General features: G+C 31.9%; 1 protein-coding gene across 5 annotated transcripts; it reads left to right on the top strand.

Annotated features, from left to right (window-relative positions):
* Positions 1 to 457: 457 nt before the first annotated feature.
* On the top strand, positions 458 to 15,808 carry LOC117685820 (oncostatin-M-specific receptor subunit beta). Of its 5 annotated transcripts, none has more exons than XM_066089330.1 (18): positions 461 to 1,183; positions 4,401 to 4,517; positions 5,137 to 5,412; positions 6,993 to 7,116; positions 7,378 to 7,583; positions 8,010 to 8,158; positions 8,486 to 8,621; positions 9,771 to 9,862; positions 10,440 to 10,638; positions 10,896 to 11,023; positions 11,429 to 11,600; positions 11,903 to 12,064; positions 12,272 to 12,430; positions 12,735 to 12,822; positions 13,209 to 13,275; positions 14,118 to 14,451; positions 14,607 to 14,641; positions 14,739 to 14,877. In XM_066089330.1, the coding sequence occupies exons 2-17, from the start codon at positions 4,412 to 4,414 to the stop codon at positions 14,621 to 14,623; spliced, it is 2,415 nt and encodes an 804-aa protein (XP_065945402.1). In that variant the 5' UTR covers positions 461 to 1,183; positions 4,401 to 4,411; the 3' UTR covers positions 14,624 to 14,641; positions 14,739 to 14,877. The 5 variants fall into 5 exon arrangements, with proteins under 5 accessions (XP_065945403.1, XP_065945402.1, XP_065945401.1 ...); XM_066089329.1 differs by lacking the exon at positions 14,607 to 14,641 and adding an exon at positions 4,027 to 4,115 and having other exon boundaries at positions 463 to 1,183; positions 14,739 to 15,808; XM_066089328.1 differs by lacking the exon at positions 14,607 to 14,641 and adding an exon at positions 3,954 to 4,115 and having other exon boundaries at positions 463 to 1,183; positions 14,739 to 15,808.
* Positions 15,809 to 15,950: the final 142 nt, after the last annotated feature.

The following is a 15,950-nucleotide window of genomic DNA, read 5'->3' as shown; positions in this document are numbered from 1 at the left end:
ACTATCAATATTGTCATGTGATATTTATGATTAGATCAATACTTAGGTGTAATAAACATATCTTTATATCTAACTATTTATTGCTAATCGATTTCATTACACAATATATCGATGTTGAACTGCTGCTAAAAAAGTTTTAAAATTTATAGTTTTTTTTTCGAAAGAAAAGGTTATGAATTTTTTTGATTAGCAGGTTAATATATCTCGAGAGAGACCTAGAGACTCACTACCAATTTTAAATCAGTAATGTTTTAGAACCATATAGAACTGACAGCTGAATTACTTCATTTTGATTGGATTTTGATGTTATTAGAACATTTCGTTTGGCAAAATAACCATGAAGCGACGATGTACATGTTTGATTTTGTCTTTTAAAACAATTAAAATAACTTTAAGTTGTTTTTTTTGGGGGGGGGGGGCAAAGGAAAAGAGAATTGCAGGGGAAAAATTTATTACCCGTTCACTCGGGATTTGTAATTATCGTCTGCTATGATTGCCACCTTTTGTGGCGTACAGTATATACCCCTAAATTGTATGGTTTATGATAATATAAATCACTGAGCTAGGGTTTTCTTCTCTGAGAGAGAGAGAGAGAGAGAGAGAGAGAACAGTTACTATCGCTAACTCAAAATTATACTGGGAATCTCATATGTGTCTTTTGCGTAGGTTTATATGACATAAATATAACCTATTTATCAACGTTTAAAGGCCTCCATTGAGAACTTAAACATGTCGGATAGACGTTTGATTTCGAACTGATAAATGTAGTATCACACAGTATCGATTTATTTCTTAGAAATAACGTTTATATTTCATTTTGTGTAACACGCCCGAAATTCATTTGAAGCGTCTCTTATCTGTTATGACGTTTATATCTGAACGGTTGTAAACATTTCGAAGGAAGAAGTTTACGCGTTACAATACGGAGTGTCTGAAAGCTTATATTTTGATTATACATCACTTGATACACATTGCCGGGTAAGTCCTTTTTTATTTAGGACAGCACCACCCGGTCGCATATTGATGTGGGTTCTATCTGAGAGAAGTGACTGTGTTTTTGGAGCACTTTCTATTTGTTGTGTGTGAATGAGTACTTTCCGGGAAATATAAATCGTCTAACTGGGTTTTGAGGATCTGTTAACCATGTTCATTTTAGTGCATCTGCAAGGCAATCTGCACACAGGTAAGGAAACTTAAGAAATAGTCAATCTGATTTCATTCACAAAAATGTTGCATGACAAAGAGAGAAAAACAGTCTTGCAGATATAAATCTTGTTTGCTTGTTGTTTTTTTTTTTTGGTATCCTCTGTACAGTATAAATATGCCAGGTTCATAAATAGAATTTATACAGGAATTCAAGTCCAAAGTGCGTTTAAATATTTAACCAAGTACCATTGCCTGGTAGCGATTTAAAGTTTCATTAAAACATTTTTGCACCGAATTTTTCGTTGAATGATATCTGTCTCGTGTTGCGCTCAAAAGGCAGACAGAGGGGTGAACAAACACAAAGGGTGAATAAACTGATATTGTGTCTTACTGTGTTTCAAAAATCGGATAGGTTGTACAGGAATAAAAAATACAGCTCTACCTTTTACAGGTCCAACTGAAACTGGGATTTATTATCAAAAGACTAGAATAATATAGAAATAATGTCATATTTTATTGAAATAAATTGTTCAACTATTATATATAAACACTTTTTTATAAATAAAAAAAATTGAAAATAAAAATGGTTGGTTAGTACAACAACTATGAGAAGCCTAACGACCTTCTAACTAGATTTAAACTTAACTGACTTTATATTCCAGCATATGCGTCGGACCTGGGGGTGTGGGGTGAGGGGGCTCGGCCTCACCCCCTGCTTTTTACACTTTATATGCAAAGTTAGACTTATTCATACTCATCATCCTTTCTTTTTTCTGATAAGGTCTACCCCCCCCCCCACCCCGCTTTTAATTTGCTTGCGGCGCAACTGTCCAGTGAAGCTAGCTATGCTTAGTATTTACAAGGTATCACTTTCAAAAAAGTATACGTTTACATTTGAGATACAAATATTTCAAAGTAAATACAATAACGACATGGTTTATTCCCACTTGGCCAACATTCTGAAATTCTCAATTCCCACTTGGCCAACATTTTGATTTTTCACACCTGAGTGGTCAGGAGGCTAGAGTCTGTTTTCACATGTTAATGTATTTGTTATCAATTACCTGAGAATAATTTGTTGAAACCAAATATTAAAAAAACATTTAGTTTTGCCTATAACATGATAATCAGAATAAATAAATAAAAATCACCACATTTTTAAAAAAATATAGATCAGCAATTTTCTGCAAAATCATTGCACTAAACATTCTATATGTTGAAACCCAATATGGGCACTTGCATGATTAAAAGGTTTATGTAAATAATTCTAAACTGTTTAAATATGAGGTATATAATATATATACATAAAAAAAGATTGATCAGCCGTTTTTAAAGAATAGACTAGAAACATGTGTTACTATGTTGTAATATAATATTATATTTAATAAGACCATTGACATTACAATTTCATGCAAATAACACAATTTTGTACCTCATGTTCATGTGTATTTAATGATTTGAGAAAATAAACAAATTGAAATTGAGAAGCATTATTATGGCCATTAATTTACAGAACCGAAAGCCTGAAAATCATGAATTTTTAATTGTTTTACGGACTGCTAGTTGAAAGACATAAATAACAAAAATGCATAATCTTCAGGTGCAGATCAACTTTATGACAACGGAGGATTTTATCTTCATAACTAATGATGTATTGATCATCATACAATGAATCTTATTAAATGTGAAATATACACCGTTTTTGTGTTTTGTTAATTTCATATTCTGTAGATTGGAATTAATCAAATTAATCATAGAAACCATAAAGCTACCGTAGTCCTAGTTTGTTTTAAGGCATCGACGTCAACAACCAGTTATGATATCGTGTTTCTCCAGATCTGCTGCCTCGGTCGAAGTACGTATACTAAAGCGGTTAAATTCGAGGAATTTTTTTTTACATAACTCTTCAACAAATCAATATAAAGAAACTTAGATCTCTGTGTTTAAATGTGCAAAGATTTCATTACCTCTAGAAATTTAATCATTCATTTATCATTTATTTATTTATTTTTATTTATTACTTATCCATTATTTCATTATCTGTGACAGATTTATACTATGGTCCATTTCGATTTTTTTTAAGTTAATAGGCACTTAGGGACTATCTAAGGCGGCTAATTCAATGCCAATTTACATGTACTAGTATAACTATTGCTGTCCTATTTGAGACATTTTTTTCTGTTGATTTGGAAAACTGTCACACAACTTCAAATAGACGACAATCAAAATAAGCACTACAGGTAGAATTTAAGAACTGGTAATTATATTTGTGAAAATTTAAACAATTTGACATGACATAGCATCCTTGAATTAAAAAGATTCTACTCATAAGTCAACAGACTTAAAACTTAAAAGATTGATTTGTAATGGTATATGATTTTTTCTAACAAGTTGTTTTCTATTTCAAAGCCTTGGCAAGGGCATAGAATAAACATATGACGCAGAATTTATAGACTTCAGATGACGCAAAATTAAATGTCTGCTTAAAAACAGATAAACAATCCTCTTTCAGTCGGATGTTTGACGTAGATTAACGTAGATTGAAAATATAACCCCCCTCCCCCCCACACACAAAAAAGAAAGAAAAAAAACAACTGAGAAGTCTAGAGTTATAATTGTAAAGCATTCAATGCTGTTTTATAATCCCTCTTTTCATAGATTGATAAGAATATGTTTGAAAATGATATGTTTGTTTGAAAAGCTTGATATTTGGTAAATGAGGTGTGGGGCTCACAACTATGAAGATCTTATAAAAAGTTTGATAAAAGGCGTAGAACACATGTGATAAAAAATAGGTTCGCTTATAGGAAACACACATGCAACTCGTGGGATAAAAACCATATATCATCGCAAATCATAAGAGATCATATATATATACAGAAAGCACAGAAATATTCACCTTATGGGAGCTTCACCTCCACCCCGGCCAGTACATGAACTCACGACCTATGGAACCTATTCTCCTATCAGTGAGTGTGTGTGTGTGTTAATTATGAATTTTTAGTAACCTGTCAATTGATAATTATTAGTAGATGCTGCAGTTCATTAACTTTTAATTTTTCAGAGAAAAGAATATCACACATGCAAACATCAGAGTTAAAATACAGCACCAGAATCCAAAAAAGCTGAAAAATTGCTCTTTCAATTCATCAAAATGCACTTTTTCCCCTAGCTTCATCGGCGTGAAACGTACCGCCATTTATCAAAGTTAAAATTTTCAGACTCTCTGAGATATGTTTTCATTGATATTGCAGTGCTATCGTGAATGATCAAACTTCAGAAAATGATGCAAGAGAGCAGCGTGTTTGTCATCGCATTTTTGGTACACTCATTAGCAACTGGATGGTGGCTCGATGAACTCAAACTCGGAGGTTTGTACGTTTCCGTATTGAAGCTTCAGTTACATGTATGAATATTTTGTATTTTTTCCAAAATGGTTACGAAACGAAAAGTTCTTCAGATTTTGACAACATCCTCATGATACAAATCTGTTTGTTTTATTAAGTTTGATTATTCCTTAAAGAATTACACTAATGTTAAAACTAACCAGTTTTTTTACTTTAAAATACATGTATTACTTTTACTATTAACAATGGATGGGAGTTTGATCTAAGACTAAGTATATGTACTGAGTATTAAGATTCAATTAAATTTGAACACCAACAAAAATAAAGTTGTTTTCATCACTTTGGAAAAGTTAATGACAATGGTGGCGCAAAGTCTGAGAAATTTATTTGATGCAAAGCCTTTCATTAACAACTTAATATAACAAAATTATGAAGATTTTATAAGCATGCCTGTATCTTTCTCAAACGGATTCCCATGATATATGGCCATTGAGATGCAGGAAGTTTCACGCAGATTGGCCAGAAAGAATTCGAATTTTAAAATAAATTAAATATTGATATTCTATATTTAAATAACTAACCAAATAGTTTTAAAAATTGATTTGACTATGAACAACCTAGCGCCTTTCGTTACTCATTATAGAAATAACACCTAAAGACCCACAAGTCGTCGTAAACGAAACTTTGGAGCTTAACTGTACGGTGTTTGAGGATTCCGGAGTAAATGTCTCCATGCTCTACTGGGAGGACAAAATTGAACAACGAGTGCCTGATGACCACGTGATCCCCGTTGGAAAAAGGACATTATTGTTTAGAAGAAAAATCACCAGTGTCAAAGAAGAGGGAATCTATACATGTAAAAAGAGTAGTACGAATGGGAAAGGAGAAATTATTGCTCATACACATCTTGTCGTCGAATGTAAGTGTTTATATCTATAAAGGAATTCTGGAAACATGGAAACAGTACACTTTAAAATAATTTTATACTTCATTATGATATTTCGATTATAGATGTGATTTGCTTGGTTATGACAGTCGTGTATTAGTTAGGATAACTAAAACATCGACCTTTAATGTATCCAAACCATTCGGAAGCCTTGCAATTGTGAATGTTTTCTTTAAATGATTCCTGCGGCAAATCAGACAACGAACATTGTAAACAAAAATTAAATTAAAAGGGAATATTAATCTAGCTTTCCGCAATTGAGTCAACGATATTCATAAATCTATTGTAACAATCGGTATTTCAAAAAAGACCGTTTGGATAAAATCAACATGATGCTAAACCAATACAAAGCTAACAATGTGTTGCACTTAAAACACCTTGCTTTTTTTGTATAATAGAGAATATTAACTTTTTACGCAATTGTAATGTTAATTGTGTGACTTCATCTCGACCGTCTCCATAATAGACCACATTTACGTCCTACTAATATTTTCATATTGGTCATTTAATTAATAAAATATGCGGTTTTATCTCGCTCAACGACAATTTGATAAGGTAATTTATATAGCCAGGTAAATGATGCAGTTTTTCTTCCCTGGGGTTCACCAAATGTTAGAACGCATAGTCATATGCCGTTTTATGGTAATAAATAATTCATTACATACACGTTTGGGAGTTAAGAAGATAAATTTTACCAATAAATCGTATTACTTGTGGGAATTAATTTCTCTCCCCTTTATTATTCTTATTTGAGCAAATTTTTAATGAGCTATTAAGTTAAAAGTTAAAAGACGTGCAAATCTAATATTTATGAGAAAGGAATCTGGATTTTCGATTTGTGGCACAACGGCAAGAAAATCAAGTTCACGAGATTGAAGCAGATGGGTGTGCAAAAAATTACTAACTTATCCAATGGAAGCCGAAATTGATCAAATGGTTACCTGTCCATAGAAGCTAATATTTCGTGGATGAGATTTCCCCCCGATTTCTAGACCTTGTGGATCCTGTTACATTACGGTCATTGATAATTCTCATGAGTGCCGAGTTTAGGTTTTTAGATCTTATATAGCGACGTGTAGTTTAATTGAGTTAAATACCCAATGAACAAGGAGTTGCAAAACAATTTGTACATTTAACAGCTGTAGATATGTAGCCCCCCTACCCCTAATGAAGAAAACTGAAGTTTTTGCGATATTTCTTTCAAGAATACTATGTCTTCTTCAAAATATCCAGTTGTGCTATGATATTTACTGAAAGAGCAATTTACTTTTCAAAATCATTGAGCGGTTTTTCATACTAGGTCTTTTAACTTGCAGCCAAATGCTAGAATCCAATTTGATGTGATATAAGTGAGTGTTTACTAGGAACGCTGAACTGTGTACAACATAAAAGTAAATCATCAAATATGGATGAAAGCGATTTCTCATGAAAACGCATAAATTTTAAATAGTAAAATTGAATGGTTTTAGAGTTTGATTTAAAAAAAAACATTATTTAGATGAATTACGATTGCTTTGATTAATTTATAGCGCGTTACAATTTTCAATCTTCAGATGAAGCTATCCGTGATGTTACAAATATTACCTGTGTGATATATGATCAGAAGAGCGAGTTGACATGTGTCTGGGATCTCGGATTGTATCATCACCCTTGTTTTCTTCGGTTCAACGCTAACTTGTAAGTCAGAGCAGATAGAACAAAATAAGCCTCCATTTGATTTGTTACACGTATCTACTGTAGAGAAAAATGAAGTTTCATTACTGCACCGATGTTAGCAAACAAAAGCGGTATTACGCATGAAATATTAAATTTAAAATTCCATCGTTTTAGCCACGATATTATTTACCATTAACACTAATTCAATGCATTTACGTTTATGTTATTTTAAAGAAAAGGGGAAACAAATTTTTGGTTTTTCTTATGTATTCTTTGTTTTAGGACTGTGAATCAGGAGAGCGTAGTTACCTGTCCAGCGATAATCAAAAACGACGACTGCAAAAGGATGTCCCAGATAAGCTGTACCTGGACGTCAGCTGATGCTACCATTGGTGCCTTAGAGAACAAAATTGATCTGGAAATTCGGAACAGCAAATATGACGTTTCATCAAAATTATTTCAAAGAACTTACTACAGACAAGAAATAAGTGAGTATAAACTTTAAAATGAGAGAAAGCAAGTCTAAGGCATGTACATTGTAAAGAGACATCATCGGTATTAAGCTATCTAAAGAAGGTTTCGGTATCAAATACACGCATCTCTATACAATGCGCTATAGAATAAGGTAACAAACACTTAAACTAACGTCAGTGTTTGTGCACTGTAAATTTCTGGGTTTTGTATTGGTTAAAGAAAATACAATTAAATCTGAAATTTTAAGTTCGAATCTTTACATTTGCACAAGTACTTGAATACTATGATAATATGGAATACAGCTCAATGGAAATCTACATAAAATTGCTAATGTTTATTTAGAAACGTACGATTCTATTATTTTACTTCCAGTGATAAATATTCATCCAGTTTTAAACTTGCTCCCAATTTTTTTTCTTTCATTCCTGATTTTCTGATAGCAAAGTATGGCCCTACAAGTGACATAAATGCGACGATTCAGAAGATGACAACTTGTGCATGCGCCAATATTACCTGGGAAGGAATACCAGGACTTATACGGACCTCATCCAAGTTAACTTTTCACTCGGAATGGGACTCCAAAGTATATGTGTGTATTTAAACAACTTATAATATATTTTAATATTGAATTATATTTTACAAAGTTCCACGATAAATTAAAATTGATCTCGACCTAATTATATGCAGCATATCGACCACATTTAGAAAGCCCCTCATTATTTCCGTGTCTTAACACATGGCCTAGAGATTGCATGATGGTTTTATACTTTATATTATTACTTAATTATTTCATACCTTTTATTAAATAAAAAATGGTAAAACATATACAACTTGTAAAACTGAAAAAAATGAAAATTCATCGTTAAGTCGATATTAGCATTGAAATGGTGAAAAAAAACAACTTATTATATTTCAGACAACGGAAAATGAAACTTTGTCGGTATGTGATCTCATACCAGACTCTAAATACAACATAACGGTTCAGGTAAAACATCCAAATGGACCATACTACAGTGATATAAAACAATCAAGTTTCTCCACGTGTTCTGCAGGTAATGCATCTACATGACTGTATACATGTATGCAGTTTAAAGGGACATGGTCACGATTTTAGTAAAAACAATTCTGATATTATTGTTGACAATGCTTCAGTACGGCATTTTTAATAGGCAACCAAAATTTGAGTGTCATTCGTTGAGTTATAAGCGAGGTACGGAGCTTACAGCTCTTTGCTATGTTAACAAAGGTTTTGTTTAGATTTTGAATCTTGATGTGAAAATTCCAGTTTAAGACCTAAAATGAATGTGTTGAACGTTGGGGATTATTCATTTATTCTTAACTGAATAAGAAGGTAGACAAATCAGCTTGAGAAAGATTTTTACTGATATATTGCAGCTATGTAAACAATAAACAAGGCGCTGGTCTTGTTTACATGACAAAGAATTGTGAGCCCTGTATCTTGCTTATAACTCTATGACTGACTCTCATATTTCATTTGATCATTAGAAATGCATTCCTAAAGCATTTTAAATGATAAAAACAGAAAAATAGAATTTGACCAAAATCGTGACCATGCCACTTTAAGTTTAAAAACACATTTTAATATATAAGGAATGAATTTAATTTCAACCTATGCTATACGAGATAACATAACTTTGTTCAGTTTACGCGTTATAAACCGCGAACGGTTTATAAAAAAAGTAAACTGTTCCAAGTAATGTTATACTCGTATAACATAGGTAGAAATTAAACTTTATTTCTTATAATTTAATTTTCTACTATTTAAATCAGATAATAAGGCCCATTAATTAGTTAAAATATGTAAATTTGTAAAAAATTTAAACGTAACGTCAAGCGGATTAATACGTTTTGCACGCGTGTCGTATTGTGACGTAGGCAAGTTATACGTTATATGTTATACGATGTATATGAATTTGTTTAGCTAATAAAATGAGGCGTTACAATCCGAATTAAATTATAACATAATTTAATATAACATAGTATAGCGCATAACGATACGCCAAAATTATCCTTGCAATTGATACTATCAAAAACGTTTTGAAGCATATACTAACTTATCAAAGAATTATAGCAACTGAATTATGTGCATACACAATACATGATCGTATTTGAAGTGTTGTTTACCGTTGTCAAACATTACATCAAAGATTAGTTAAGAAACTTTGTTTATATATTGGCAGCACCATCGAGAGCGCCCACTGTATTCCGGAGCGGGTTCTCCTCGGGCACGTGCTACAATACGCTCTATCGCAATGTCACGGTCTACTGGAAGGTATTCAAAGTCACAGAACTTAGTTTGTAATGCGTTAGCCTTTTATATGGTGGAGTAGTTCTGTCATCACTTGTCAGACATTAATTTCGACTTGTCAGATCGTAATTCTGCTTTGTCAGAACTTTATGTTGACTGGTTAGTTATTCACATGTCTAATTTAAAGCTAAAAAAAGGTAAATTCCCAGTATTTGCAATTAAATTATCTTACGAAGTTTATCTGACAAGTAGACTTTTCAATTGAACAAAAAAAACCATAAAGATATGTCAAATCAACATTAATTATCGAATGATCGACTTTTCAGATGTTGGACAATTAAATGCCGATTTGTCAGATAATTTTACTGTCTGGTCAGATCTTATGTTGACTTGTCAGATCTTAATGACGACTTCTTACTTATTCACGTGTCATATTTTAAAGATCTGACAAGTAGACATTACTATATGACAAGTGGTGGCAGAACTACACCACCATATATTTGTTATGGGGACGTTCGAATTAAATTTTTTAATATGTTTTTGTTTGTCAAAGTTTTTAGTGATTTTTGATTATATATTTGTCTGTTTCATGATCAACTAGAAAATTCCACGACAGTATCAAAATGGAAAATTGACGAAATACATCCTTGCATATGATGGTGCTTCAGTGTCGGTGTCAGCAGAGAACTCACATGGCCAATTACAAACCCCCTGTGCACGAAACTCTTCTATAAGCGTATATGGGTGCAATGAAATTGGCTGTTCACCGAATTCAACGAGCGCAATACCTCAATTCAAAGGTCAATTAAATTTAACATTATGAGTAAAACATGAAAGTACGAACGACTTAGTATCTTGTTTAAATCAAATTAATTTAGCAGCAATACGCTACCGTATGCTTGTACTGATATATTAACCGTTATAAGATAATTTATTGAAGATTTGAATAAACTTGTGATGGAGGCATGTTGTTCAATATATTATCTTAATTCAAGAAGGCACAAATGTGACCTCTTATTCTGTTTGAATGATTAGATAAATTCTCATACTATAACAGACAGTTTCGCTCCAACGAAATTAATAGTTGAACATCATAACACATCTGCGGTAGAACTGACCTGGTTTGGAGGAGAAGGTCAAATCGAGGCTGATATTGTTTGGTGTACTGCTTCCTTCCTATGTCAGGTATATAAAAAGATCCCTGTCATGTAACGAAGATTTTTTTATTGGTACTTTTTGCTCCAAATTTGTGTTAATTTCTCAGACTTTAGAGCTTTATATAAATTATATGAACAGCATATATATGAATGGATATTTGAAAAAAAATTCAAGTAGTATTGATTGGTCCCATATTATCAATATGCAACATATACGTCTTATCTGAAAAAAAAATGATCATTCAAATGTACGATTTTCTAAATAGATTTTATTGACCATGTCGCTGTGTAAATATTAATATACAGCTTGCCGTCTGTTGATAGAGCTACTTTAATTTTTAGCGAAATCTATATGAAAAAGCATCCAATTTCTTCAATATCAAAGCAAGTGCTAATACGATACTGCATGCAAAATGTATTGTCTTTTTTTCAGAACGAAATAAACATACTGTTATTCAAAGGAAACGTCACCCACACAGTCCTTCATCAGAATGAGATAAATAGCTCTATTCAAGATGTCATCTTTGGTGTTGCTATTTTAGATAAGAACAAGGTCAGCAGTGGAATAAGATGGCAGGATCCTTGTCGTTACAAAAAGGACTATGGTATCATAAAATACTGTATTGTAAAAATATACAATTTTGATACATATGTAATTGCAATAATTTTAACTCAGATTAACTGAAGGTCGTGTGTGTTTTTATGAAGATGTAAAATGTATTTTCGTCTGTCTCTTATAACCTTTTCTTCTCTGAGAATTAGCTTTACATTTACAAACCCTGTTAAAGGAACTAGATTTAATGTATGCACAGAAACTTTTACGTTTACAAACTATCCCGTGATTATTGATTTGCTCTGAAATCTTGTACTAGAATGCCTTGAGAGGTTTTTTTTTTAAATAATTCAGAGCCAAGAGAAATCCGGGATGTGTCTTTACAACCTGAACCACCAGAAAACAGTTTGGTCGTCTCATGGAGTCCACATCTCTGTGACACCAGCACAGATAGTAATGCTTACGTCCATTTCTATAAAATCATCTACTGCCAGCTGATATCTGGTGACTGTAAAGGTAAACTTTTAAAATGTTTATCAGAAAAATAGTCATTTTTCTCCATGTATTATAACATATTATAGCCTAAATAAAAAAGTAGCCTTTCAACATAGTTAAACATTTGCAACATATATATAAAATCTATGATTTTTGGCATTTTATAGAAAAAAAATAAAACTTTATGAATCAGAAATGATTGTATTATACATTTCATTTCTTTAATAGGGACCGAAAGTTCAGTTTCAGTTTTAGCATCTGCTAATACACAATACATGATTCAAAACCTTGAGCCCGAAAAAGAGTATGGAATATGGGTAAAGGCGTCGTCTCTGACAAGGGAGGGACCAAGGAGTGAAATTGTGACTGGTCGACCCACAAACAACGGTAATTGGGAAATACTCAAAAGCAGTTTTAGCCGTATATAATCAAAACTTTTTTGTCCAGGAAGGATGCATATGTTTTCTCTTATATGATTCATTTTATGTTTGCCCTATTCATTAAAATAATAACCTCATTTTTTCTAAGTTCAATAATGAATATCTCATCGAAAATTAATTCTTCAATCTTTGATTAAGGTTCATATCAAAAGATTTATTGAAAAGTCCTTTACAAAAAATGTCCTGATATTTTTAGAGAATTAAGAAAAAATTCGTTATTCAGGACTATTGAATTCAAGTCTTACTTGCAGATTTACCATCAGGAGCCACTGCAGGAATAGTAGTTGCTTCTCTTTTTGTGTTTGCCCTTGTTTTCGCTGGAGTAATGTTCATTGTTAGGTACACATTTTTTATATTTAAACGCACTGATCTTTTAAAAAACATACATGTATAAGGTTTAAAAAATATGCATGGTGAAATGTCATATGTATGTTTTTTGTAACTATATAATATCGAATTATCAAGTTAAACATTTTGAAAGTGTGAAAAGACCCAGATTACAAAGGATTTTGTAAACATTTTGATTTAAAAAGGATTTAATCATTTATACAAATTTAGTAGAATATTTCGTCAAGTTTAAGACAATAGAAAAGGAAATTTGAATAATAATGAAATAGTTGCATATCAGGTGGTACAAGAATGAAATGAAATAACATTTATTAGTGCATTTAAAAAGCATTGAATATCTGAGTCAATTTACGTTAACATTTTTATGTTGTTTTTAGAAATGTCAAACATAGACTCGGTTTTGATGAAGCATTTCCCATACACATTCCAGAGATGGATAACAAGGTTTGTTATATGTTTAGCATCCAACATACATATTGACAGATAAATCATTTCCAAAGAACCTGTTTTATCAGATCTTCTATAAAGGGATTGCTGATATTCCACACAACGAACATGCTTCGTCATTTCAACATTTATATCGCTGCCCCCTCTAAAAATAGATATGTAAACCAGTACAATACATACAAAGGTCACTTTACAGTGTTTTGCCATAATTGCTGTGCACAAATTGCATGTCCCTTGAAAACATATTGAAACGTGTTGTTATTTAACTCGTGGCTCAAAAGTTAACTATTTTTTTAAAGCTGTGTTAATTAGATGCATGGAATGTTTAAGATCCATGCGAATATGTACATATTATTCTATGCCACTCTGTGACAAGATGCATTGATATGTTTGAACTGTTAAGTGGCTGGTCAACAAAATTAACCATTGATTTTAAAAATTGATTTGTTACACTATAAAATATTATTATGTTTAAAAAATTAGTACGTTTTGGCTTTAAATTTTTAGATTTTCCCTATACATGTATTTCTCTCTATATTTATGCACAGCTCTTCCTCTTTATGAGGTTAATAAAGTTTTAAAATAGCCATGATCATCAAGCCCATTTAAAATGGCAATGAAAGGGCAATTTGAAAAATATGGTTCTCTTTTGTAAATTTTTTTCTTGCTTTTGTTTTGATTATATCTTTGAGAAATCATAACTTACCAAACTTTCAGGATTTTAGAAACGCCGTGATTTTACTCTTATCTAGGTCTGACATGAACAATGTGTTGAACAATGAATGTGTTCATAAATTTCATAGTAAATGTTAGTCAAAAAATGTTGTTTAACTTTTTAGATTTTCACCGATGAACAAGGGAAATCACATCAATATGAAAAAGTCGAGAAAAACGTATCCATTTCTAGAGAGACAGAATCAGCATCTCTTTCAACACAGAACTTTGCAAATGGAGTAGCGCAATCAAATGGCGTTCTTATTCAGATGAACAAAATGTCAAATTCAGTTAATGTGACATTGCGTCATGACCAACTTAAAGAAGTTAAAAACAGTATAAAAGCCGACAAACCTGCAAGCGGATTTATTGAGAAACAACGAAACGACAAACCTAAACAGAAAAAAGAATTACCTCCGGATTATACACAAGCAGTTACTGTTGATCAATGCCTAAAGGGTAAGATCCGGTAAAGGTTTTGAAACTGTATTGGTCTATGCATGTACTGTCTTTCTTTTAACATAACCAACACTGACGCATAAAGTAAAAAAAACATATATATATACACATCTAACATGTTATAATGTTCTCAGATTTCTTTTGACTTTTTTGAGGGCAAAGCACATTTTAGAATCCAAAAGTGATTGAGGTGTGTTGAAGTAGCTGACAGTAGATCGCTCATCATATTTTTATTAACTACTATAATTCTTGAATATATTAATGTGCTTATGTTTTAATTTTTTTAGAGAATGCAGATATTTTGGATTACATAGAATCTCCAGAACTTTCTACTCAAAATAATGGCTATGTGTCTCATAATGGAATGAATGATGACATTCAATATGATGATGAGAAACGTAACTTAGGAACTCTAACTTTGAATGAACAAGACACAAAACCTGAACAAAACAAAGATTGCAATATGCAGAACATACTTTCATTAAATGATTGGAACGAAACCGCATCATGCCATGCATTACAGAGTAATGTTTCAACAGAATCAAACATGTCGACGATGAATGCGCGTTTAAGGCAAAACCAACATGTGTGCCATTCTGAAATCAAAACAGCTGATTTGGTAGAGGAAAGCAACAACAATGGCATAGTCATGATGTGTAGTGATTACGTACCTTGTAATCTGCAACAAGTTATAGAACTCTCTGTTCCTGGTGAGCTAAAATCAAATTCAATCTCTACAACAAACCCAGAGAGTATAGCTACAATTGACAGCACTAACACAATCGGGTATGTGACACATTCAGGTACTAGAATATGCAATATGTAATAAGTCGGGCATTTCTATATAATTGTTCCAATTGGAGTTTAGGGGGGAGAGAGAGAGAGAGAGAGAGAGAGAGAGAGAGAGAGAGAGAGAGAGAGAGAGAGAGAGAGAGAGAGAGAGAGAGAAAATGAATGTGTGTGTGAGATAGAAAAACTTTGTTCTAACAAATGTATTATTGTATGATCAATGTTTTTGATATTATTTTACATGATGTATATAAATTTTTTTATATATGATAACGTTTATCGTCATTTTGTTATTTAATGACCAAATTTCTATTCATCTATGTGTTCTTGTTCATTATCCTAAGGTATTCCATCCATAACTATGATATTTGATATCTAAAAAATTGCACGTTTAATTATTAGAATTTTAGTGTGATTTTAAGGGGTCTATTTAAGGAGGCCGACTTTAGTTTGCATTGCGCATGTTTTTGCGCATTCTAATATAATACAGTTGTTTTATACTTCTTATGAATTTTTTTCGATATCATTTATAAAATTGAACACAATAAACAAAATACAGATAAAAATATTTAAATTTTTAAAGGAAATTTTTATTTTTAACACGATTTTTACGTTGTGCGGTAGGGGAGCATTGCCATTGCGCTTTTATGACGTTATGATAAAATGAAGCTTTGTAGGAGTACGCTATAAGAAATAATATAAAAGAAAAA

Source organism: Magallana gigas, chromosome 7, assembly GCF_963853765.1.
Source record: "Magallana gigas chromosome 7, xbMagGiga1.1, whole genome shotgun sequence".
Taxonomy (NCBI): Eukaryota; Metazoa; Mollusca; class Bivalvia; order Ostreida; family Ostreidae; genus Magallana; species Magallana gigas.
Note: the sequence above shows the minus strand (reverse complement) of the source record. Positions and strands in the feature narration are given on the sequence as shown.